At 44.9% G+C, this 26,531-nt stretch overlaps 1 protein-coding gene across 1 annotated transcript; it reads right to left on the reverse strand.

The window, feature by feature from the left end:
- Nucleotides 1–527: 527 nt before the first annotated feature.
- On the reverse strand, nt 528–25,858 carry Pgm2 (phosphoglucomutase 2). Its single transcript, XM_075943462.1, has 14 exons — nt 25,466–25,858; nt 21,502–21,669; nt 19,238–19,344; nt 16,815–16,899; nt 14,425–14,508; nt 14,112–14,305; nt 12,841–13,030; nt 11,559–11,656; nt 10,569–10,749; nt 10,186–10,279; nt 9,612–9,741; nt 7,959–8,148; nt 3,248–3,381; nt 528–1,084 (listed from the first exon to the last, which is right to left on the reverse strand). The coding sequence occupies exons 1-14, from the start codon at nt 25,514–25,516 to the stop codon at nt 982–984; spliced, it is 1,809 nt and encodes a 602-aa protein (XP_075799577.1). The 5' UTR covers nt 25,517–25,858; the 3' UTR covers nt 528–981.
- Between the last annotated feature and the right edge of the window lie 673 nt (nt 25,859–26,531).

Genomic DNA, 26,531 nt, shown 5'->3' on the forward strand with positions numbered 1-26,531 from the left:
TGTGGGCAGTCATCATGCCTTGTTTCCATGGAGACGTCTGCAGCCATGATGTTTTTTCCAACATTGATTCTCACATGCTGTGGTGGGTATGTGGTTGTCAGCTTGACCACATCTGGGAATTAACTAAAAACCCAAGCATCTGGGCACGCTTGTGAGGAACGTTGAGTTAATTGGATCATTCATGGTGGGTAGACCCACCTTCAATCCAGACCACTTGAGGTCAGAAGACCCACCCTAAATCTGGGACACACCTTCTCATGGCAACCTGTATAAAGGATGAGGAAGAAAGCAGGGTTTGCTCTTTGCCTGCTCGCCTTCATTCTCACTGGCAAATGCACAAATCCTGCTGTGAGGCATTTTTTCACTGGAATTATAGTTTACTTCTATGAGATCCTGACATACACTAAATATCAGCAGAGCCTGGAACTTAGGAACTATATTAGTTTTCTGTCTATTTCAACTACACATACAAAGAATTACACAGAATAATTGTGTATGCAAATTAAGGCATATTATTTACAATCTACTTTTTGAATTTTGAAAAAAAAATCTTTATTTAAAAAATTCAGATAATGCCCAGACTTAACATTTTCATAAAGATATTAGTTTGATTGGTTTGGTCATGTTTTCTTTATTCAGTTTTTGGGGCAAAAGTATAAAACCCCAGGAAGGCAGTGCTGTTGAAAGATGTAACTACTTGTAATTGTCCAGATGGCTTGGCCCTCAGGAATATTGCTTTGAAAATCAAGTTCAGCCTGGCGAGATGGTACACACCTTTAATTCCAGCTCTCTGGAGGCAGAGGCAAGAGGATCTCTGTTTTCAAGGCCAGCCTGACTCACTACACAAAATGAGTTCCAGGACAGCCAGGGCTGTTAACACAGAGAAACCCTATCTCAAAAAAAAAAAAAAAAAGAAAAAGAAAAGTTAAGCTTAATCGCTTAATTGGAGGTAAATGAGATCGTGTCCAATGCTGGGATAATTTATTCTGCCCTTGGCTGCAGGTTATACTTTTGTGGCTGGAAGAAATGTTCTTCGAGGGCACTGACTAGCTCATCTAGTTCCCTTTTCAGCTGCTCCAGGTCACTGAAAAATAGAAGGTGGGGGGAGAATTCAGATTAATGGATTATTCCAATGCCAAACAAGTACAGAGATTTGCTCTTTTTTGAGACAGTCTCACTAAGTAACTATGCATACCAGGCTGGCCTCACACTCACAGAGACTCATCTGCTTCTGCCTTCCAAAGGCTTAGAGGCCTGCATTAGCATCTTGGTTTTGAGATGAGATCCTGTTATGTATCCCAGGCTCTGTTTGAAATCCCAACAATCCTCCTACCCCAGCCTCCTGAGTGCTGGGATTAAGGATTATAAGTATGAGGCACAGCTTCCAAGCAAAATTAGACATTTAAAACATATAGAAGTGTATTTTACAGATTAATTTTTAATATGCACAAGTGTATACGTAAGCTGGAGTGACATGGTGTGTGAGTCACCAAGGAAAGAATTAGGGCCCTCTGCAAGAGCGGCTCACATATTAATCACTGAGCCGTCTCTCTAGGTCCCTGCAAACTGTATTTTAAAATGCTCCCTTCGTGGACCTAGTGAGACTGAAACTAAACTTCAAGACAGTGGAATTCAGAAAAGAACGGGACTCCATGAACTTTAGTGTGGGAACGCATTTGTTGACTTTGGGTGGAAAATCCCAGGAGGCGATAGGATATGTATTCTTTTCCCTAAAGGTTTTTCAATCCAAGGTTTTCACAATAAATAAAATTACTCTTTGCTCTTCTTCTAGGAACTTTAAAGAACCACAATTTTAATCCTAGCATCCCCAGGGATCTATACTGTCTGTATCTAACAACACAGAGGAAACATTCCTGATTTTGCTCGTGCTTCAATCCTGCTCAACTTTGACCACATCTCTGTGAAGTCCTCAGTCTTCCTGGAAGACTGCTCATGATACTGTTTGTCCTCGGGTCACAGACGCCAAGTTGCCTTCAGAGAAAGGGCGTATACAGAGGCCTCTTCACGGTGCAAGAAACATTAACTACAAATCTTTCTATCAAATACTATAAAAGTTGTGTTTAACAAGGAATTCAAATCTGTCCCCCCCCATCACCTTATAAAACCTTTCTGCAAATATTTTAAAGCCCCACCCCATGCAGTAAAACTCTTGTTTATACAAAGACCTACTGCATTCCCTACTTAGTGAATTAAACAGCGAGCCCTTTCCTCTTTCCTTCATCTCCTTTGTGCCCATTCCTTTAAAACTAGCGGACTCCAGCCGAGGGGAAGAAGACAGTCACACTTCCGGTCTCCCTGTGCTTGCTCTTCTGAATGCACCCTCATGATCAGGGTTAAATTTGCCCTGGCAGTCTCTTTAGTTGGGGTAGTGGTCTTTTCCTTTGTTCAAATCTAACAGGGTTTCTCTGTGTAGCTCTGGAGCCTGTCCTGGAAGTCGCTCTGTAGACCAGGCTGGCCTCAAACTCACAGAGATCCGCCTGCCTCTGCCTCCTGAGTGCTGGGATTAAAGTCTTGCGCCACCACTGCCCTGCACAAAATTATCTCTTAAGTAACAGGACCTAGACTTGAAAATCTTTTTGATTCTAACTAATTCATAGGTTAGATAATTCTATTAATAAATAAAATGCATGGCATAAAGTCTATTAATATTTAAGCTTATCTTAGTTATGTTTTTATTGCTGTTGCATGTCAGTAGGCTGATGTTTCCTTGAGCTGTGATATTATGCCCAACCTAGAACCCAATGCCCCTTTAATAAAGAGGAGCCACCTTTCAATGGTTGTAACACAAGGGCAGTTTTTAAAAGCTTCCCCCCGCCCGGTCCCCAGTTTATAAAGGTCTGAAATGAAGCCTACTCTGAAAAGCAACATGGAAGCCTAAATAGCATAGTGCTTTACATGTTAAACAGCATTATTACTACATTACCTCTTTCTAAAAAATTTTAAATTGATTTTATTTTTTTTCAAGTTTTGATTTTTAAGACAGACTTTCTCTGTGTATCCCTGGCTGTCCTGGAACTTCCTCTGTAGATCAGGATAGCCTCAAACTCAATCAAATCCACCTACCTCTGCCTTCTGAGTGCTGGGATTAAGAATGTGCGCCACCAAGACAGCTAATTTTTACTTTTTAATTTTTAAAGTAGTCTATGGTAACATAGTATCGCCACAGTTTCTGACTAAGCCGCACATCTCAGGACTAAGAGGCACGGCGCCACCATCCATGTCATACCTGTTCCCAGGGGGAGCGCACAGCTCTGCATAGTACTTGATTTTGGGCTCTGTCCCGCTGGTACGCATGGTTGCCACGCCTCCATTGGCGAAGGTAAAGGTGATCATTTGGCTGCTCTTACTGGTAGGAAGAACCTAGAGATTAATTCGTACACGTCACACAGTTAGAGACAGTAACCAGCTGCTCTGACCCGGTGAATCCGTCCCAAATAAGCAAGAAAATTAATACCAGATGAATACATTGGCCACAAGGACATTCCTTAGGAAGTCAGAGAATGCAATCCTAGTGGTGTGTGAACATTCAGAAACTTCACAGACTGGCTTTCTACGTCCATAAATTAGCAGTTATGAAGGTTTTGTTCAAATTGAAACACATTATTTCAGCTGAATAATGTACTACAGAAAATTAGATCATAACTCAAGGCTGTAAATTGGAATTTTGTCAAAATAAAAGATTCATAAGGAGGTATTTTTTTCCTTTGTTTTTTATACAAAACTCTGACAGATGTATTTACAGTTGTTAACTTCAGAACATCACTAAAGTGAACAGTTTTTGTGTTTTCATAGGCATAAACACAAGGGCAAAGAGGAACAAAGACGGTGACACTTGACGCGGAGGTCACTCAACCATGGAAGACAGGAAGCAGACAATGACTTAGAAATGGTGTGATGAAACCCGTGACTGTGGGGTCCCAGCACAGAGGGTGGAGACAGAAACAGGAAAGGAGACTGTGCTCTGCACAGTCCAGCGGGGCTGATATCTGAGAGGTACCAGATATGCCAAGGGTTGGTGTGAGGCAGGAATGAAACAGAGAAACAGGGTTGAAGAGAAGCTACCAGACGCTCAAAGTTATTCCCTGCTAGCTCTTCTCTGCCTGCCAGGAATGAGTTCTCTGGCATTTGAATCAAAAAGGCTCAGAAACTAGGACCACCAGGTACCATGGAGTGTACGGTCTGAAGGGACACACTGAGTGAGTTGTCCCAGACCTGCCCCTAGCCAGACCTCTAGGGCCTTGACAAGTCAATTTACATCCCTTCAGAAACCACAGGGTTAGGTTCTGGACCAGCCCAATAGCTCCAAAGTGAAGGTCAGTCTTAGAATAGTTGTCTTGCTACTTAAGATCCACAAAGCCCATTAGGTCATTTGTCATGTACACACAAAACTTACAACCAGTTAAGTATGTAAAGGATACTGAGAGACCCTTAGGGAAAGACAGTGGGTAAATAAGTCCAAAACTAATAGGAAAAACAAAAACTAAACAAAAGCCATTTAAAAAAATGTTTTAAAAAAACAAAAAAATGGAGGAAATCAAGGCTATATTGATGAAAAATATTTAATTTTTAAAAAGAATCTTTAGAAAGGTACAGTAAACAAAAACAATAATAGGATACCATTATGGGAAAAACTTAGAATAAGAATTGAAATTAACAGTTAACAGGAACACTAAAAGTTAAAAGCTGAGAAAAATCCCTCAAAAAAGGAGTAGAGTGGGACAAGAAGAAACAAAGAAGGAAAGGTAACAGTCCCGGAGAGCCAGCATCTACCTAGGAACTCTTTAAGAAACCAGTCAACCACCACCCTTCCTTGATATATCACCCTTCCATGATATACCAAGAAAACTGAGACCTAAAGAAAATGATGCCCATAGACCAAAGGACCCACTGTGACAGCTGACTTGATTAGATTGAGACAAGACTAGGAAAGGTATAGAGCACACTCTGGGTGTGTCTGTGAGGGCATTTCCAGATAAAGTTGGATCCAAAGGACTCTGACCTAATCAATGGTTTAATGCATTGATAATGCAGTGTTTTAGTAGTGTCCTGAGAAGGCCTGGAACTGTGGAAGATGAGGACTGTAATGGTCTGTCCTGTCCCTTTAAGAGACAAGTCCTGCCCACTCCCTCCCTGGTCTGCCTAGGCAAGTGGATCTTCCTTCCTAAGAGCTCTCTCTGTTCTGCCTCTCTCACGAGAGGTAACTTCTTTCCTCTCCCTAACCTCTCTGATTCTCTTCCACTCTCTCTTTCTGCCTCTCTCTCCTCGTTCCCCTTCTCCCTCTTTCTTCCCTTTCATAACCCACTAAATAAATATCCAACCTCACTCAACATAGTGTGCCTATCTCTGTCTCTCATTCACTGCAGCTCTGTGCAGCTTCCTGCCTGGGACCGGCTGCCCCTCATGGCCCACAGGCCCCTTGGGGAATGGCGTCATTTTATTTTTACCATTACAGGGACCACTTGGAGGAAGTGGGTCTTTGGAGCCCACCTTTGAAGGTTTAACTTGGCCCTGACTCCTTGCTGTACTTTTCCTGCATCTTGTCTGTAACAAACAAAGCGACCAGCTTCCTTCTACCTGCCCCTCTCTGTCAGACTTCTACACTGCCACGGGCCTCAGAACAGTGGAGCCACACGACCACTGACAGAAACAGTGAGTCCCCAAACCTTTCAGCATTGAAATTGCTTCTCCTGGGTATTTTGCTGCAGTACCAAAAAGTCTGACAGATCTAAAAGTGACCACAACTCTCCCTGAACAGAGAGAAATGCTAGCCAACACACAAAGTTTACAACATTGAGTTCAGAGGACATGTTGTCATTGAGGGAACGGAATCAGTTGTGAAGAAATGATGGGTATGGTGTTAATGTCCTTTAAGCCATCACACATTGACTCCGTTTTTCACTAAATAGATGAGTAGATGCTGAACACAGTGCCTGGACGCCCAGCAATAATGGAGCAATGCTTTCGAACTCTGAGTCTGCGGAAGTGTGAGAGCAAAAAGCAAAATATGTGCAGACCTAACAGTCTCCCTAAAATTACTACTGCCACTCCAGGAAGCAAGTAGATGTGGTGTAGGAAAATGAATACAGGAAAACGCCAGAAGGTCAGGAGTGAGGGTCTCAACCTTGGCAAACGGCATTCTGAGAATGACAGCTGCTGTCCAGAGGATAGCAGGCACGGACGGCATGGAAGGCTGGGGGACATGGCCAATGGACTCAGACTGAAGCCCACACAGTGGCTGAGACCTGAGAGCAGTGGAAAATGCCATGGGGAGACGTTTGCGAGGACTAGTGACAGTGGCATAGGAATCTAGACAAAGAAAGCAATGACCAGTTATAGGAAATGGAACTTTTTATGGACAGTAGGAAGCCCTGTGAAGAATATACTGAACAGGTTTGGTAACGACTAGCCACTGTAGTCAAGGCTCAGATGTAACTCATGAGGGCAGGCAGGGGCTACAGAATGTTGGAAGTGTAGGCATGGATTCTTTATCTCCATGAGAGAGACAAAAGTTCTGTGGCAAACACCAAGAGAAACAATTGAAAGGAAGGATGGTTGGTTGTCTCGGTGTGGCAATACACTATCCTACTTCACCATAATCCTTCTACCATAATCTATCTCTTATAAATAAACTGTGTACCTAAGAAAATTTCGAAACAAAACAGAAAAAGGTAAAAATCAGGGAAGACATCTAATAGCTCGTCAGGCTGTTCCTGCTCTCCTCCTAATCTCGGCACAGCCAGCCCTGAACTTCTGCTACCTCTGGCTCTAGAGAGATCCCAAGGCAAGCATGGGCTTTACAGTGAGTAGGCCACATGCAGTCAGAGAAGGCCAGATTCTCAGAAAACAAGTGGCTCTCCCAGAGTGGACCAGTATCTAGAATATTTTTATTTTTATTGAGCTCTACATTTTTCTCTGCTCCCCTCCCTGCCTCTCCCCTCCCCTTCAACTCTCTCCCAAGGTCCCCATGCTCCCAATTTACTCAGGAGAGCTTGTCTTTTTCTACTTCCCATGTAGATTAGATCTATGTATGTTTCTCTTAGGATCCTCATTGTTGTCTAGGTTCTCTGGGATTGTGATTTGTAGGCTGGTTTTCTTTGTTTTATGTTTAAAAACCACCTATGAGTGAGTACATGTGATAATTGTCTTTCTGTATCTGGGTTACCTTACTCAAAATAATGTCTTCTAGCTCCATCCATTTTCCTGCAAAATTCAAGCTGTTATTTTTTTCTGCTGTGTAGTACTCCATTGTGTAAATGTACCACATTTTCCTTATCCATTCTTTGGTCGAAGGGCATTGAACCTTATTAGGTGTGCAAATTCTTTGTCCTTATCTCAGGCCTACTCAATGAGAAACTCCAGAGTGGCCTTCAACACCGTTCATGACCTAGCCCAGGCTGGCCTCAGACTCAGACTTCTGATGTTCCTGTCTTGATCCGCCACGTGTAGGGATTTAAAGATGTACCGGTATGTGCCATCATACCAGCTAGTAGTCACACACTCTCCATGTGACTCAGACACTCTCTGGAGTGGCGTGTGCTGAGTGAGTTAGAGGGAAAGCTAATCCAGAGTTCAAAGTCTCATGTCACCTGGACCTTCCCCAGTTATTACTGCCCTTTTGGGTCACAATTTCCTTGAGTGTGAAAGAATGACTTTGGATGCCATTTATCACCAGATGACTTGTGAGGTTACTTGCAATTTTAGCCCATGATTTCATTTTTCTAGGCTAGGGGTCTAACCTGGGCCTTGTGCATGCTAAGCAAGCAGTCTACCCCTGAGCTACACAGCACCAGCTCTAACTTCCCGGATAGTTTATTACAACAACACTTGAGTGTCCCAAGTTAGCTTCAGCCTGCCACGTGAATAAATGAATCTGTTCCAACTGCAGAAATGGTAAACACAAAATAAATTAGTTGATCAAAGTAAACAACATGACTTACGGCTTTTTTATCAGGCTGGCTGTCATCATAGCCCGTCGTAAGGTCCCTGATAGCAGAGATTTCAAACTTGCCACATGTTTTGGGATAATTATTCTTCCCATCATAGTTTCTCAGGTTTCCGAATAATTTTTGAATGGTGCCTTGATCGTGGCAAATAAAATATGAAGCTTTGGTAATGTGATAGCCATACCTATAAGAGAAAAAAAAAACCCACAAACTTAAGCAAAACGAGCCCCAAAAATTTCTGTAGACTGTTTGCAAGATATGTACCAGCTAGCACATTCTAAAATAAGTGAAACGGGTAGCCCTAACCAACTTCAAAAGAATAATCTAACATTTAAAAAAAGGTTCAAAAATGGCAAAACGTTTCAGTGGGTAAAGGTACTTGCGGCCAAGCCTGATGACCTGAGCTGACCCTCAGACACACGTGGTAGCAGGAGAGAAACTGTTGCTCTCAGTGGTCCTCTGACCTCCATGTGTGTTTGGTAGCATGTGTGCACCCACTCACATACATATACACAAAAGAAATAATTGTTTAAAAAAAACGTAAAAAAAAGGGGGCTGGAGACAGCTCAGTGATTAAGAACATCAGCTGCTCCCCCAAAGGACCCGGGTTCAGTTCTCGGCACCCTCAAGGCAGTTCCTACCCATCCGCAATACCAATCCTCAGGGGACCCGATGACCTTTTTCTGGCCTCTGTGGGCACCAGGCACACACATGGTGCATAGACTCAGGCAGTCAAAACAGCCACATACATAAAACAGAAGTGAATAAACTTAAAAGGAAAATGACAAAAGAGGTCCAGGGTAGGAGAGATAGCTCAGTTCATGACGCTAACTCAGTCCCAAGCATGAGGACCTGAGTAATTCCCAGAATCCTAATAAAATAAAGATGGGCATGGAGGTGCATGCTTGTGGTCCCGGCACTCGGGAGACAGAGACAGGCAGAGACAGATCCCGGGGACCTGATGGCCAGCCAGCCACGCCTGCTTGTCAAACTCCAGGCTAAGGCAGAACAGTATCAATCAGCTGGTCACGGCCGAGGAATGAAAAGCCGAGATTGTTCCCTGAATGACAGGCACACATAGTAAAACTATGAGTCAGTACTCTACTGCAGACCAGTCTGCTTAGGTAAGTTTCGGCTTTATTATGGAACACAGCCGTGCTGCACGGGTTACTGTTTGTGCCGCCCGAGCAGCTTCTGTGCCACACAGGAGCACTCAGTCCTGGCTACAATATCGATGCCTTTAATCTTTTTATGACGTTGACTACTTAAAGTCACACTCTTCGATAAAGCCATTCTTGTAATGTTCTCACGAGCTAGAACTCACACAACCACAAATGGCCATTACTAATTAGTGGTGACCCATTAAACGGAAGAGGTGACCTTGATTTTCATAAGAGACAGAACACGTCAGCAGAATTAGAGCACTTGAAATACAACCATCATTCCTTCAACAGTCCACAGACCGGTGGTTCTCACCTGTGGCTCATGACTCCTTTGGGGGTCGCCTACGAGATAGCCTGCATATCAGATATTTGCATTATGATCCAAAACAGTAGCCAAATTACAGTTATGAAGTAGCAATGAAATGATTTTACGATGGGGGTGACAGTGTTGGGAAGGTTGGGAACCACCGCCATAGACACTTACTCTAAGTAGATGGCCTTGAGCTGCTGAGACAAAGACAAATTCTTGGTTGCTAGAAAGCTTGCCAGCTCTGCACTTAGGACCGCTGCACTGACGCCATCCTTGTCCAGAACAAAAGGACAGCACATATACCCTGCAGACAAAGCGGTAGACACACAGCTCTGGGGTGGATTCTCTGACAGCACCGGAACAGGCTGCACGGAGGGCAAGCCTGCTGGCTAGTCCATGTAAGGGGCTAGTCTGGCACACACATGTGTTCTTCAATTAAGTGTTGGAGAAGCTAGATACGAATGCTATCGCGTCTGCTTTACACACAGAAGGTCCTGGGTTTGAGCCCCCAGCGGACCAGAGCGTGATCAGCTTACACTGGACTGAGTGGTGACGGATGCTAGCACTTCAGAGACAGAGGCAGTAGGTCAGGAGTTCAAGGGTATCCTCGGTACAGAGTTTGAGGCCAGCCTGGGTTACATAAGATCCTGTCTCAAAAACCAAACAAACAGAAGCAAAACAATTTAGCCCAGTGTCTTGAACGCAGCGGTCTTGAGCAATCTGTGTGAACCTCATTATTACTTCTTACCGATAGCTTCTTCGAATGCAAACAGGACCGTCTTCCCCTGGTCTATTAGCTGTTTGGCTCTGTTTCCCATCCACTTGAAGCCAGTCAATGTTTCCTAAAGGGATAACCCAAAAGAAAAAAAAATGTTTGGTGCTGGGGATGCAGCTCAATTGGCAGAGTGCTGGCCCCAGTTCCACAGACACTGGGAGTCACGGTGCGTGCCTATAATCCTAGCAATGGGCAGGTAGAGGCAGGGGGATCAGAGGTTCAAGGTCATCCTTGGTTATATATGAAGTTTAAGGCCAGTCTGGGCTATATGAAACCCTGTCTCAAAATATAAAAGAAAAAATGAAAAGAAAGGAAAAACATTGTTTTAGGAAACATGGAAGTCAAAATCACCTTACCTCGAAATGAAAGCCCTCCTTCAAGGCAATGGCCCGCAAGATCTTGGAAGAGACAGTGCTGGACAACATGTATGTGTCTTTAAGGGTGCTTCGATCTGGGTTCTTTTCTCTCCAAGACGTGAAGAGCCACCATCCCAGCAGGGCCCCCAACTCATTGCCAGAGAACACTTTCCACTCACCACTGCAAGGAAACAGGGCCTATGTTTTAGCAACCTCCAGGGAGGCCCAGAAGTCCCTGGAGCTAGGCCAACGAAGCTCGGAATACTTTCTGTACACCTTGTTCCGGTCTTTAAATTACTGGGCTGAAATGGACCTGCCCCATCACAAACACCTAGCAGCTTCCATGGTATTAGCCAAGGATGGTTGGATTTTCATCTTTGACAAAGTCTATAGTTTGAACATCTGTCTGTTCCCCCTAAACTCAAAACTGCCTTGAAGGTCCAGTGCCTTATCAGATTCACTGGCAGAAAGTGAACTGCAAAACTAGCATCCTAAAAAGGACCTTGCCTTATCAGGCATGGAGACCTTCACATACTAAATTCAATTCCATCATGAGAGGGGCACAAAGAGTCATTTCAGTTCCCAGTGCACTGGATTGCTTTGCTCTATGTCGTGATCCCCTGCCCATAGGCTCAGCAAACCGTCCTGCTAGAGGAATCCACCAGATGTTTTGCGGTAGAAACAAATATAATTACCTGGAAAACTCAACCTTCCCAGAAACATATTATTATTGGCTCTCTGTGTATTTTTCTGGTTTATTTTTGTTGTTATTGTTGTTGTTGTTTTATTTTGTTTTTTTTCCGAGACAGGGCTTCACTGGAGCTTTGGAGCCTGTCCTGGAACTAGCTCTTGTAGACCAGGCTGGCCTGGAACTTACAGAGATCCACCTGCCTCTGCCCCCCACCACCAGTACTGGGATTAAAGTTGTGTTCCACCACCGCCAGGCCTCTATGTACTTTTCATGACACACATAAACAAAGGTAATTTCACCTGTCTTGCTTCTCTGCCACAGCAAGTCTGTCGGCATCTGGGTCATTGGCTAAGATAATTTTGGCCTTGATTTTGTCAGCCAAGGCGAAAGATAAAGTCTGAAAAAAAAGTGCAGAAAATAAAAATTACTTAAGGAACACAGAACACACCTTAGTCTTTATGTGCATGGTCTCATGAGCTATAAAGGGCTTGCCCCAAAATTAGGGCTGTAGGATTTTGTTGTTGTTGTTGTTTTTCTTTTCTGCCTTTTTGTTTTCTGCTTTTTTTTTCTTTCCTGCAGCTGGTTTTGCTTAGTCAGATTTTATTTTATCTTCCTAAGTTGGAGATCCGATGATGAGAGTTCCAATGTACAGCCCATCCCTGCCCTGTGACCGCACAAAACTGTGGCAGCCTTGTGATTGGACTGGAATTTGTAGGCACTGTGTGTGTGTGTCTGGTCACACAAAGCAGACCAAACTAACTCTCTCAGTATCATCTAACCTTTCAGAATGGTGTGTGAACCATACTGTAAATAATGTTCTCTAACAATAAATACTAAAATTAAAAATTAAAAACCCCATCTCTGTTCTATTATTATGCATTCTTGGCAATAAAGAAACTATCAATTAAAATTTAATTTAATTTGAGCTGGAAAGATGGCTCTGCAATTAAGAGCACTGGCTGCTCTTCCAGAGGTCCCAGGTTCAATTCCCAGCATCCACACAGCAGCTCACAACTGTCTGTAACTACAGCTCCTCAGGGATCCAACACCCTCATACAGACATACAAGTAGTAAAACACCAATTTACATAAAATACAAATAAATATTTCTTTAAAATTTAAAGAATACTTTAGATTTTAGCTCTATGTCCTCTTGTAAGATGTCAAGTTTGAAAATTCCTTTAAGAAATTAATGTCGGGGAGGAGGTAGAAATTTTTAATTAAAAAAAAAGAAATTAATGTCCATCTGATAAACATATTTCCAGAGATATAACTCATTTTCCAGCACATTAAAAATTCACAAAAACATAATGGATTTGATAACAATGTTTTAGAACAATGGTTCTCAACCTTCCTTACCGGTGGCCCTTGAATACAGTATTCATGCTATCATGACCCCCAATTATAAGATTATTTCCATTGCTACTTCATAACTGTAATTTTGCTACTGATATGAATCATAATGCAAATATCTGTGTTCTGAAGTTCTTAGGTCCCTGTGAAAGAGGTCACGACCCACAGGTTGAGAACCACTGGCTTAGGGTATAAAAGGTAGAGCCATTATCTAATAAAAGTAGGTTACCAAGACACCTTTACCCTCCTCAGGATTTGGGTATTTGACAGTTGGAAACTCAGGATCCGGATCTTTCTGCTGGGGGACAGCTTCAGGAGGAGCGAGGTCAAAGGCCTTGAACGCCAGCTGCACAAACTCATGACCCACGCCATGGACAGAGGTGTGCACAAACTTCACTTTGCTCTCCTTGTTCACACTCCTGGAGTAGGACAAAATGGAAATGACAAGGGATATAAGCAAGGCTCTCAAGGGGAGGGCTGGGCGCCTTAGTAAGATGGAATCTCTCACATATGCTGATGGCACAGCTGTAGCCTTTCAGAGCGACCAGAGCTATGTCCTCTGTACAGAATGAAAAAGGACCAATGACCTGAAAGATTCAATAACACAAAATGCAAATGCAAAAGTTCAAATGGCAGAATTTTTCCCTTATAAAATCTGGTATAGAGTCTTTTAAAGCGTAAATAAAACCCAGAAACCAAAAATTAACAGACAACCAAATATTAATAAGATTGTTGAGGTTTCAATAAAAAGTTTCAAAAGTAACAAGAGGAAAGTAGATACTAGAAATAAACAAGACCTTTTTTCTAAATAAATAAAGAAGACAACAGACAAACAAATACGTAGAAAAGACAAATATATATCAAATAAACATGAAAAAGGTATTCATATTTAAGGGATATAAGTGAAAAGGAGATATTGCTCTCATCTAACAAATGAGGGGATATGATAAATTGATAAGGCTGAGCACTGGGTCAAACATGGGTCTTATGTTATTACCACAGGCTGTAGGTGTGGGTGCCAACTACTCTATTGTTCTTGGAGGGCAATTTGCTTATCACCTTCAACTTTGAAAATGCATATGCATCTATTAAACACACACACACACACACACACACACACACACACACACACACACACACTTGTATCCATACAAGCATATATAGACATTGGCACAAATATATAAGTTTACAGAATTTCAAATTGTGGCCCATGGGTCGCCACCCGCTTTTGTAAATAAAGCCACCTTACAGTGGCTTCTTTGACTGGTCACCTAGGCTGTTTGCATACTAGAATAGCAATTCTGAGGAGCGAAGACAGGCAGCATGCAGCTGGCAAGGTCATGAGGATTGTTATCAGTTCCTTTAAGAAAAGGGGGCCCCTCCTGCTGGCCCTTGCATATATAGCTACAGCGTATGCACCAAGAAAGGGGAACAAAACTAAAACCAAACATAGAATACGACTCAACCATATTAGTTCAGGTGAACTCGCGGTCCAGTTACCTGTGAAAACAGTATTTTTTAAGGTCTTCAAAGTAGTCATTACTGATGGAAGTGCTGGGGTTGTGAAGCAGGGGGCTGCTGTCAATCAAAGAGTCGTCCCAGGCCTGTGGCCAGGGCTCTAGGTTTTCTTCAATAGCTTGAGAAATGCCTCGATCGTGTGGAGAGATGATCTGGGCTCCATTGTCCCAGTAGACCTAGAGGAGCCAGGAATGCATTTAGCAGGTGCAGGGCGCAGAGCACCCACTTCCAAACAGCAAAGGGGGTGGGGATGCCTTATAAGAGCACCGTGTGAAGAGAGGGGGGGTGGTGGTACCTTATAGCCGTTGTCCTGCTTCGGATTGTGTGAGGCAGTGATCATGATCCCGGCACAGAGCTTCAGATGTGACACTGTGTAGGGCTGGACAGGGCAGGAGACAGTGCTCAGCAAAGATTAGAGAGAAGGGAAATGCCTAGTATGCAGGGTTTGGGCCCACTCATCCCTCTTTATTACCCTGATATTGTAACACACCACTCAGCATCCTGTGTGCCATCAAGTAACACGTGGTGTCCCCCTCACCTGTGGCTTTGCTCTGTTCTGTCTCGGTCACTCGAGGTCCAGGAAGAGCCTTAACTCTTTTAGCAGGGCCCACACCCACATAACCTCATGCCAGGATACTGCTACAACCGTTCTATTTTATTATCAGTTACTGCTGTTAGTCCTTTATACCCTTAACCCATAAATTAAACATTCATTGGAATGAACTGTAGGCTTCAAGCTGCATAAACCTTTATATTATCTGCGGCTTTCACTACCATGGACTACTCTGCCTGAGGCTAAGAGGAGACTACTAAAGTCTCATAACTATAACTGGCTGCCCAAAGTTCCAGAATGTTCATAATGTTCATTCTCACAAAACAGGGAACTATTTCCCAGGTCCCCTCCTTCTGTCTTCTTCTTAGAGTTAGAAAACTCTCTGAAGACAAAGATGGGCCATGCCCCCACTCTGCATTCAGGCAAAGCGTTTGCTCAGGAAGGAAGCTGAAGCACTGTCTACTCTCTGTACCCATTCCCCTTCCCTCCCTTTTCTTACTCACTAAGGAAAAAGCTGAGACAATGGAGTGTGTACACAGATTCTTCATCTCTCACTCCAAGGTTAACATCTAGCCCTGACATTTCAACTCAGTTCCCATCCTTACAAGACAACGTGCCAAAATGGCGGAAAGGTCTTGGCTCATTCTATGCTTGGCTATCAATGAGATTTCTACATAGGAAACCTGAGATCTGAACCACCCGATCCTCTCTATCTTCTGCCATAACTTTCTCCTTGGAGTTACGTTACACTCCTTGGGGGTTTGACCTGGTACAGAGAAATGGCAGAATGAGCGAGGAGGTGTGGAGTCTTATGTCTGAAATTCCAGCACCTAGAAGAATCACTGTACATTCAAAGTCAGCCCAGCCCACATTCGGGGTTAATCAGAGCTACATAGCATGACCCTGTTTCAAAGAAAGTGCTAGAATCACTCTATGATTCGCGAGACAGTCATTCAGTTCTCTTACAGTATGCTAGCTTCTGACACTTAGATTGTATAGAATAGAATATTTCTCTCTCCACCCAGCCATATTGCTCCTGTTTCAACCTCCATGGTGCTGGAATTAAAGGCATGTTATCCCAAGTGCTGGGATCACCTCTGTGTGAGCTCTGTTTCTCTTTTAGACAGATTTAATTTTGTGTAGCCCAGGGTGGCCTTGAACTAACAGAGATCTGTCTACCTCTGTCTGCCAATCCTGGGCTTAAAGATGTGTGCCATCACTGCCTGGTCTATATGGCTGACTAGTATCTTCTGGTCTTCAGACAAGCTTTATTTATTAAAACACAAATAATATACACCAACTTGCTCAAAGACATAGTAATATAATGTTTGAGAGAAGTAGACTCAGATTTAGACCCAAGAGATTCCCTAATTGTGATAATTGCAGTGAAGAACTACCTCTAGTTAAAAAAAAAAAAAATGAGCATTTTGCTAATTTGCCAAAAGATCCATTGAATTTGTGGTGGTTTGAAAGAAAACAGCCATTGAAGGGAGTGGCACTATTAGGAGGTGTGGCCTTATTGGATTTTGTTAGAGGAAGTGTGGAGGTTTTTTAAGGTCTCATATATGCTCAAGCCACACCCAGTATCTCAGTTCACTTCCTGTTGCTCATCAGTCAAGATGCAAGAACAGCTCTTTTTCTAGCACTATGTCTGCCTGAATGCTGCCTTGCTTCGCACCATGACAATAAACTAAACCTCTGAACTGTAAGCAAGCCACCACAGTTAAATGTTTCCCTAACCTAACATTTAACTAACCCTGAGTTGCCGTGGTCATAGTGTTTCTTCACAGCAATAGAAATCAGAACTCAGACAAAAGTTTAACAAAATAAAATGGTATCTTGCCTTTCCTTTGGTGCCGGAGCTCGAACCCAGGCCCCTGCCTGTGCTACCACTGAGCTCTAGCCGCAACCCTTATTAGACTTTGAGAAAACCAATTCGGAATGAAAAGTTGCACACCAGACGCAGATTATGAGGATGTGGGTGAAACTGGCCTAGAGAGAGAGGAGTCGGCCCAGCATGCATCAGGGAATTGTCTGACACCAAAACAGACGAAGCCCAGGAGCACCAAGGCCCATAAAATTTAGCAGTATCACCCTGGGTCCCGTGACAAGAAGCTGGAAGGGTTACTTACCACAAATGGGGTGGGGGTTATATCAGAGAAGAGATGCACAGGGACCCCCTGGCTGATAAATGCAGTCGCAGCCAGTCGGGCAAACCTAGGAATGAAGAAACAGGAGAGTGGGGTCAAGACTGCGGGCGATAGGGAGGAACAAGAAACAAGTATGCTGGGCTGGAAGCCCGGGCTTCACTTGCGCATGCGTGCTAGGCAAGCACTCTAAGCGAGCTGTAGCCTTGGCCCCTGCCACCGCGCCCTAAGATTGCACACGGTAGGGAGAGAAGATGTTTTTCTAATGTGTACATTGGTACCCAAAGCTGAGGACTGCTGGGGTCCTCTCATGCCACCTTCTGTTTAGGATGAAGGCCTCACAGGTCACCTTGTCACATGTCCAAGGCCACTGAGCATGTACCCAGGCCTGCATTAAAGTCTGCCAACACTATCTATCTCAGCCTAGCTTAGTGGTTCTCGCTCGGGCTCATCTGTTCCTCACAAGGTTTCTGATGTAGAGGCACGGCCAGTAATTATGCTTGAGAGGGCATGTGCTATCAACAGTTAATAGAAATTAATGGGTAGCGGCCAGAAGTGCCACGAAACACCCTGCAATGCACGGGGCAGGCCCCACAACAAAGAATGGTCCAGGCGCTGTGACACCAAGCTTGGGGGTGGGGGATGGGGTGACTGTAATCCTGCAGCTCTAGGAGACGGAGACAAAGGAATCACAAATTCGGTACCAGTAAGAGCTGCATGGTGAGATCTAGTCTCCAAATTGAAAAGATTAAAAAATGAGAAATTGTACACAGGTTTTTACCAAACCATATGCCGTGTTGTGTAGGTGATTTGTGCACCTTTGGGTTTTGGAATTGAGCTTGTCTTAGAACCAGCCTTAGTGGATATTGAGGGCCAATTTTAAATGCTTTCTATGGCATTTGGGGGATTTGAATCCTAAATACCCAATCAACATTCAAAAACATGCCGCCATTACTGTCTCACTATCTTGGCCTTCATCTGCCCACAGCAAACAGGAGTCCTTTGGGCTGGGACCATCACAAAGCTTCAGCCTGAGAAGGGTGTGTGTTCAAGAAAGGAAGAGGCCTTGAAGCTTTTGAACAGGAGGGAAGAAATTACATGGGAGCAAGTCAGAGACAATTTAGACAGTTTCTTTCCTTTGGGTAAATATTACCCTTTAAACACCCAAATAACTTCATTTTCTTAACTTAAATAGAAAAGCAAAAATTTTAAAGCTACTAGCAGATCTGACCACATCATTTTTGGTTTTTGAGACAAGGTTTTCTCTCTATGTAGCCCTGGCTGTCTTAGAACTTGCTATGCAGACCAAGCTGGCCTTGAACTCACCGAAATCCTCCCACCTCTGCCTCCGGAGTGCTGGGGTTAAAGGCCCAGCCTAAACAATCTTTTTTAATAGTTAAGCAATTATTATGGGTTTAAAGTCAAGTTATTTAAAAAGAAAAATCAAAGGGTTGGAGAGATGGTTCGGTGGTTAAGAGTCTATACTTTTTTGTGTTGTTGTTTTGTTTTTGAGACAGGGTTTCTCTGTGTAACAGCCCTAGCTAGCCTTGGATCTAGCTCTGTAGACCAGTTTAGCTTTAAACTCAGAGATCCATCTGTCTTCGCCTCTGAGTGCTGGGATTAAAGGCGTGCACCACCATGCCCATCTCTCCCTACTGTCTTACAGAGGTTTGTAAATGCCTGTAACTCCAGCTCCAGGGATCTAATGTCCCTCTGAGTGCTGGGATTAATGGCGTGCACCACCATGCCCATCTCTCCCTACTGTCTTACAGAGGTTTGTAAATGCCTGTAACTCCAGCTCCAGGGATCTAATGTCCCTCTGAGTGCTGGAATTAATGGCGTGCACCGCCATGTCCAGCTATCCCTACTGTCTTACAGAGGTTTGTAAATGCCTGTAACTCCAGCTCCAGGGATCTAATGTCCCTCTGAGTGCTGGGATTAATGGCGTGCACCGCCATGTCTAGCTATCCCTACTGTCTTACAGAGGTTTGTAAATGCCTGTAACTCCAGCTCCAGGGATCTAATGTTCCTCTGAGTGCTGGGATTAATGGCGTGCACCGCCATGTCCAGCTATCCCTACTGTCTTACAGAGGCTTGTAAATGCCTGTAACTCCAGCTCCAGGGATCTAATGTCCCTCTGAGTGCTGGGATTAATGGCGTGCACCGCCATGCCCAGCTATCCCTACTGTCTTACAGAGGCTGGTAAATGCCTGTAACTCCAGCTCCCTGGCCTCTGGGAGCACCTGCACCCACATGCATACACATATCCACATCATTAAAAAACAGTTTTTAAAAAGTCAAATTATTAAAATGATGATTAAAAAGTATAAAAGAAAATATTAAAAAAAAATCCTTTTCCGAAAAATATCTCTGGCTCCATCCCCAAAGTGCTGCAAAAACCTAAGTACCTTTTGCTGCTGCCTCCACTGGCTGGGTGAGCTCTGGCATCGAAGCTGATCACCACGCCCCTCTGCTTCAGGTCACTGAACTGCTTTTCCAGGTACCTGCAAAATCCCTGAAAATAGCCCAGGGATTAAAAGCACATATTTCATACATATGATAAAAAAATCATTCCAAAATTATATTTTTAGCACATCATATGTTGGGGGGAACAGTGCTTACGCAAACTGATCAGTAAGATGAAAAGGTTATTTTTTCTTCTAAGTCAGATGCTGTGCCGAGCAGCTAGAATCAACTATCTCCAGGTTCAGACCAGCTTACTCAGAATCTCCATCGTCTCGTTGGAAACACGGAGATGAGCAAGAGCAAGGTTAGTGTCAGACCTAAAGAGCTCCAGAACATGGCTTATGCCCAGCTCTGGTGAGAGGTGGCTCAGCGTCAGGTATTAAGTCTATACTCTGAGGCCAGAAAATGGACTTGCACCCCACTGTGCCCCTACCGAGGAAGAGATACATTCCTCAGCCTTTCGATGCCTCAGTTACCACCTCTATAAATAGTAACAGCAATAATATGCACCATATAGGACCTTTGTATGACTTAAATAAAAACATGCGAAGTGGGGCTCGTTAGTTATGCGCTTGCCTTGTAAACCTGAGCACGCGAGTTCAATTCCCAGAGGCCAAGTTTAACAAAAGAAGACGTTAGACATGGTGGGACATGCCTGCAAATCCAGGACTGACTGGTGTAGTGAGCCGGACAGGATCGCCATTACAAGATGGCGCTGACATCCTGTCTAGTTGGTTACAAACAACTCCATATTTGGCTATGGCTTTGAGAGCTGTGCGTCCCGCTTCCCGCATGCGCGGTGGATGAGGATCCTTGAGCCTATCCCGATGCGGTCTGGTGTCAGCTGTTGGTGGCAGCCAATCACAGGGCGACCCGTGTGCCAATTCCCTATTTAAGCAGCTGCCTAAATGCCCCTGCCCCTTCGCTTTATGCTCTCTCTCGCTTTCCCCCCTTCGCTTCCTACTGTCTCTCCCCTTCGCTTTATGCTCTCTCTCGCTTTCCCCCCTTCGCTTCCTGCTGTCTCTCCCCTTAGCTCCCTGCCCCCTTCGCTTCCTGCCCCCTCCTTTCCTGCTCCCCATCAATCAAGGGCACTCCAGTAAAGAGTGATCTGAGTAGAATCCTGATGTGGTGGTCATTCTTTCTCGCTGGTCGAGAAGCCCGCCACAACTGGGGAGGCAGAGGCAGCTCCTAGATCCCGGGGCTCCCTGGCCAGCCAGTCTAGCCTCCTTGGAGAGTTCTAGGCCAGTTAGAGATTATCTCAAAAGAAAAGGTGGATAGTGCCTGAGAAATGACACCCAAGGTTATCTTTTTGTCCCTACACACACACACAGTCTAGCATACATTGCATGCTATGGATAATACTATAAGCATTTTGCTTAGTGCGTTACTTGAATCATCATTTCCTCCAAAGAGCTTACTCCTTGCTTCCTCTACAGCGCCAGCCTAGAGTTAGTAGGCATTTCAGACATTCTCCTTTGCTCTGTGATGTAAGTTTGAGCGGTGGTTCTCAACATGTGGCGTGAGACCATGGGAAAACACATATTTTGAATGGTCCTAGGAACTCCCAACCATATGTTTATTTTCATTGCTACTTCATAACTGTAACTTTGCTACTGAGGAGTGTTGCAGTTCCTAAGACCATTAGAAATATGTGTTTTCTGATGGTCAGGACCCACGGATTGAGAAACCATTGAGTTGGAGAAACCCAATATGTTTTATATGATTTTGCCAATTAACTGATGAAAATCTGTTGATCTGCTTGTTTAATACTGAATATTCCAGCTCTAAAGGAGGCCCTGGAATCAGATTGCAGGGCATAACTGGCCACACAAATCAAACCCACCCAGTTTGGGGCTATCATTACCTACCCCAAGCTGATAGAACATCTCACTCCTGTGATGCTGACCTTCATTGTTGACAGAATGTGGCAGAAATAAGCCACAAGGGAATCTGTGTTAGTCATATCAATTGACCCTGCCTGACAATCAGCAGGTGTTCAATAAACATGTTGCACGGCTGACTGGGCAGACAGAAGGTGGATAGAAAGCTGCTGAATTTTTAAACAAGGACTGCACAAGCCTCATTTCAGAGATTAAATAGTGGGAACTTTCTCAACTTTGTCAGATCCAAAAACATATCCATAATTAAAACAAATTAAACCTATCAGGTGCATCAGGAGATACCAGCAATGACAAAATCATGGTACCTGTGTGGTCTGGATGATGGTCAAGTCATTCATTCGAGAAATCCCTGCTCCCATAGGAGCCCGAAGGCCAGCTGTCCCAAACTCCATCCGGGCGCCAAAGCATTTCTGTAGCTCATCTTTATTACCCTCAGCGATGAGCTGTTTTACTGACTCCAAAGTCAAGGGATTCTGAAAGACAAACATGGATGTATTAGGCACAGCTTGGTTAAAAGAAGGACAGAAAACCTGCAAAGTCGCTGGGCGGTGGTGGCGCACGCCTTTAATCCCAGCACTCGGGAGGCAGAGGCAGGCAGATCTCTATGAGTTCGAGACCAGCCTGGTCTACAAGAGCTAGTTCCAGGACAGGCTCCAAAACCACAGAGTAACCCTGTCTCAAAAAACCAAAAAAAAAAAAAAAAATTAAAAAATAAAAAAACCCTGCAAAGTCAGCCACCCCCCTCAACACACACGCGCACACACACATACACTCACACAGGTAATTCTAACCTCTAGGCAAAACCTGAATATATACAGGCTTTTGCGTTTTCTGATGTTTTGATAGTATGATTTATTATTTTCTTTCCTACTTTGGTAAGCAGTTTTAGAGAAAACGAACAAGGAGCTGTTTTAGAATAGACATTTAGAGCCGGATGGTGGTGGTGCATGTCTTTTTAATCCCAGCACTCGGGAGGCAGAGACAGGCAGAGCTCTGTGAGTTTGAGGCCAGGCTGGTCAATAAAAGCTAGTTCCAGTACAGGTTCCAAAGCTACAGAGAAACCCTGTCTCAAAAAACAAAAGAACAAAAACAAAAACAAAAAAATTAGTAGGGAGACCCCAGACCCATCACTTACAAACCCATGCTTGTGAAGGCTATGGAGTTTCTTGAGTATTTAGTGTCCCCATCTGTAAAAGGGGAACCAGCTAGAAGCTCTCTTGCACAATTTGCAACGTCAGTCAATTTAACTAAACCCTTACTTTTGTGGGGTTTTATAGTTATTTTTTAGTTGTTTTTTTTTATAAAGTATTTCCTTTGTATTTAGTCAAGTTTCAATGACTATTCAGGCCAATAAGAGTCGATGACTTTTAGTAGTATTTTATACTACAGAGATTGAGTGGCTTGCTTAACTGCACGATAAACATCAGGCCAGTGCCTATTCTATTACATTAATTGCACATAGACAAGAATATGAACCATTTAAATCCACCATACATGGCCTTGCTTTCTTTGCGTAAGAACTGCAGGAGATGTTAAGATTGGAGAGCTAGAGTGATTACCTAACTCCACGTGAACTTCTAAATTGAAAGCTAAGGACTACCGGAGTAAGCAGTCCTGGCTTCCAGGTGTCAGCCACCCAGTGAACACTGGACAAGATAAGGCCCCAGGATTAAACTTTGAGATTGGTTGCAATAAAACCTTGGCTTCCTGGAGTCAAGCCTATGCTTCCAAATTGTTCCGGATGCAACAGGAACCTGGGCCAACCTTTTAATTAAAAACAGTAGATCCCAATCACAGAGAACAATCTTACCCATTAAACTGCCTGGTGCCCCCAAGGAAAAGCTCAGAGCTGGTAAACAAAAGGAGCTCAACAAACACAGGCTGAGTAGATGAGAAAACACAGGCTTCCTGGCCACACCCAATATCCAGGGCTTCCACAGTAGATTCAAAAGTCCTAATTGACCTTGGCTATCTAGAAAAGACTCAGCAGCCCGAGAGAACAAATCAGGGAGATACTGCAAAGTGGAGAGGGCAGCAGAGATAAGGTCACACCTGGGAGTGATGGAAACTGACAAGGGAGGGAAGCACACGGCAGGGGACACGGTGTCGGGTGGGTCAGCAGCTTCAGCACTTTCGGTTGGTGGGTGTGTCTCTGAAAAAATGAATGGGACCTTCCCAGAGAGGCACCTGTCTCCAGTTACAGAAACGGAGAGGGACTAAAGTCAGCTATGTCAGTGAAGTGCATGCAAGACACTAAGACCCAAGCTCGCAGCTCCAGCATGCACCAACAAGCCTAGCTCAGCAGAGTTCATCTGTAACCCTAATGCTACAGGCAATGGATGCGCAGAGTGGGCTGCTCAGTCAGTTAAGCCAAAGTGGGGAGTGGCTGAGGAATCTACTTGATGCCGACCTCTAACCTCTGTATGAATATGCACACATACACACAGACACATTTATACACCACACACACACACACACACACACACACGCACGCACGCACGCACGCACGCACGCACGCACACGCGCACCCTCTGACTGGGAAAAGAACATTGAAACATCTCCAAAGGAGAAAAGGACAGTTTCCCTCCAGTTCTACCCATGGAGGTACCAATCCTAGACAGATCCCATATTCTGGAGTAACTACATTTTCTGGTTTTCTTTTATGGAGGTTGATGACTAAGTCTGAGTCTCAACTTGTTGAGATTGAGAAGGCCGAGGAAAGCAATGCTGCTCGCTTCTGGGGTGTCTGTGAAGTAGCTTCCAAAGGTAATTAGACCATGGGCTCTGACAGAATCAGAAGGTCACTCCTTTAATGGGTTCAAAACATGGTGGAATTATGGGGAGGTGACAGAAGGTAAAAACTGGGGGCCAGTTGGAGGATAGAGGTTACTGGGGCTTGTCGCTAGGCAATATATTTTGCTGGGGCCTCCTCCTGCATCCTCTCTACTTCCCAGGCACCATGACATGAGCTGCACGGTTCACCATAGCCCAGTACAGAACAGTACTTCTTTTAACCCCGGCACTAGGAGAATCTATACAAATCAAGCTACTAAGTTATCACACAAGTCAAGTTACTAAGTTATCAGATATGGAAACAGTTTCCTTCCCTTAAGCATCCCGAGGTTAACTTTCCAGGAAAAGAGAAAAAGAAAAACTCCCTCAAGGAGTTGGCACTGGCACCCAGGAAATAGGATGGGGGGGGACACAGGTGTGAGTGGGGGGGGGGGAATGGCCTCTCTGAGACTCTCACCCTCTGCCAGTCAACAAATGCTTCAGGGACCTACTATGTGCAGGTACGGTAGACACGGGAGGTAGCAGGAACACACAGCACAAGCTACATATTTTCAGGGGCCCGTGGAAAATTAAAAGGAAAGGCTCCATGTTTAACAACAGAGAATCTGAAAGCAGAGCTTTTAACTACGACTTAGGCCCTACCCCCCGGGCATTGGTTCCGTCTACCTGCGTGGGTCTCACCTCCTGAAGTCAACCCTGGATGGGCACCAACAGACATGAAACGAACAAACCTGTAAAGGGGTTGCTGGTTTTGTTTCTTCCAATCCCAGTAAGAGCCAGGAAGGAAAAGACCGGGCTGTTTAGAGAAAGTGTACGAGAGAAATAAGTTGCACTTCAGAGATGAGGAAGACCTCGTTTAAGTTCACACAGGAATAACAACAAAACAAACAAGGTCCACTGAACACAGGAAAGAGGAATATTATGGGGAAATACGAAAGCACAGGTCGGAAAGAACTTGTAGAGGGCAGAGGAAGTGATGTCCTGAGCTGGCCACCTAACTGTTTCAGCCATAAGACAGTTTACAGCAGAAAGGTGCAGCTGGGACAAAGTGTAACCTGAGTCACTTCCTAGGGAAGTGAATGTCCTCTAGGAAACTCCGATGACCCCGGGCCACCAGAGACCCATTAGCAAGTACGCGGTCGGGAAGGGTGCTCTAGACGGTGGAGGGGTCCGGGTCCCGGGAAAGCTAGACCGAGCGGATTCTGGACGGATGAGGATGCGCAGCCCGTCACAGAACCCCAGAAACCCTTTCAAGCCCGTACTACCCCGGCCCCAGTCCCGCTATGTTCACCCCGCCCCAGTTCGCTCCTCTATCCGGTTTAGCAGCCAAGCGGGCCACACAACTGCTTCCGTCCCGCAACAGCCTTTTCCGAAAAGACTCGGTGCGGCGGAGCAGGGGAGGAAGAAGCTGGGCCCGGCGCCCCTCGGGTCAAACCGCCGCGTCCGGGAACCCAGGAGCCCGCGATCGGCCCTCACCCGGTCCCAGCGCAGCCACTGCGCGGTCTCCTGGTCCATTCGCGCGTCCATGCCAGAGTCACTGACTCCCGGAGCTGGTGTTGGGGTCGCCGCTGCCGCCGCCGCCAACCCGCCGCAGCCACAACCGGGTGTAGGAGGCTGGGTCACCCTTCCGGCAGGGCGGGGAGAGGGCGGAGACAGAGGCGTAGACAGAGGAATTGCTGGAAGTGGACGTGCAGCTCTGCCCGGCTCCCGGAAGCTTGTCCTTACGGGTGCACCTCCAGGAGGGCCAGGCTGCGAGGATGTCTCGTAGCAAGCATAGCAGGAGGCCGCCTTGCGCTATTCTCCTAGGTATACCAAGGACCCTCCAGCATGCATCACGTGTGCATCGGTGTCCATCGTGTCTGGGATGCTGGCTGCTTGCATTCGAAAACAGCTCTTAGGCGCGGGCCAGTAGCGGTAAAGCAGAAACAGGCAAATCTCCGTGAGTTCGAGGTCAATCTGGTCTACACAGTAAATTTCAGACCAGCTAGTAAAACCCTGCCTCAAAATTTCAATTAAATTAAAAAAGAATATAGCAGATGGGGGAGATTTTTTGAAAAAGAAGAGCCAAATGGGGAATAAGTCAAATAGGCCAGCAAAGCAAAAGGAAATTCAGAAAGGAGTTCACTTGTAGAGACAGTTTATGTCAGGAGTGGCGCTGAAGAGCACCCGGAAGGACTGGTTATTTCAGAATGCTGGGGCAACGGGTTTTTCACACCAGATCACGTAAAAAGAAAGTCGATTCACCCGCCTGATGTCATCACGCACAAATGTGTATTCGGGGTCAGCTGAGTGATGCACACACCTGGGCATGACGAAGCACAAGCAAGAATATTTCTGAACTGCCTCCCTCCTGCAATCCTGACCAGTGGGCGGCTGAGGAGGGTTGTTGTGAGTTCAAAGCTTGACCTAGGCAGTGAGTGCCAGGTCACCGAGGGTTTAAAAAGACAGTTAAGAACACCGACTTCTCTTTCAGAGGACCCGCGCTTGGTTATCAGCATTAACACAGAAAGTGCTTGCAACCATCTGAAATTCCAATTCCAGG

Source organism: Microtus pennsylvanicus, chromosome 12, assembly GCF_037038515.1.
Source record: "Microtus pennsylvanicus isolate mMicPen1 chromosome 12, mMicPen1.hap1, whole genome shotgun sequence".
NCBI lineage: Eukaryota > Metazoa > Chordata > Mammalia > Rodentia > Cricetidae > Microtus > Microtus pennsylvanicus.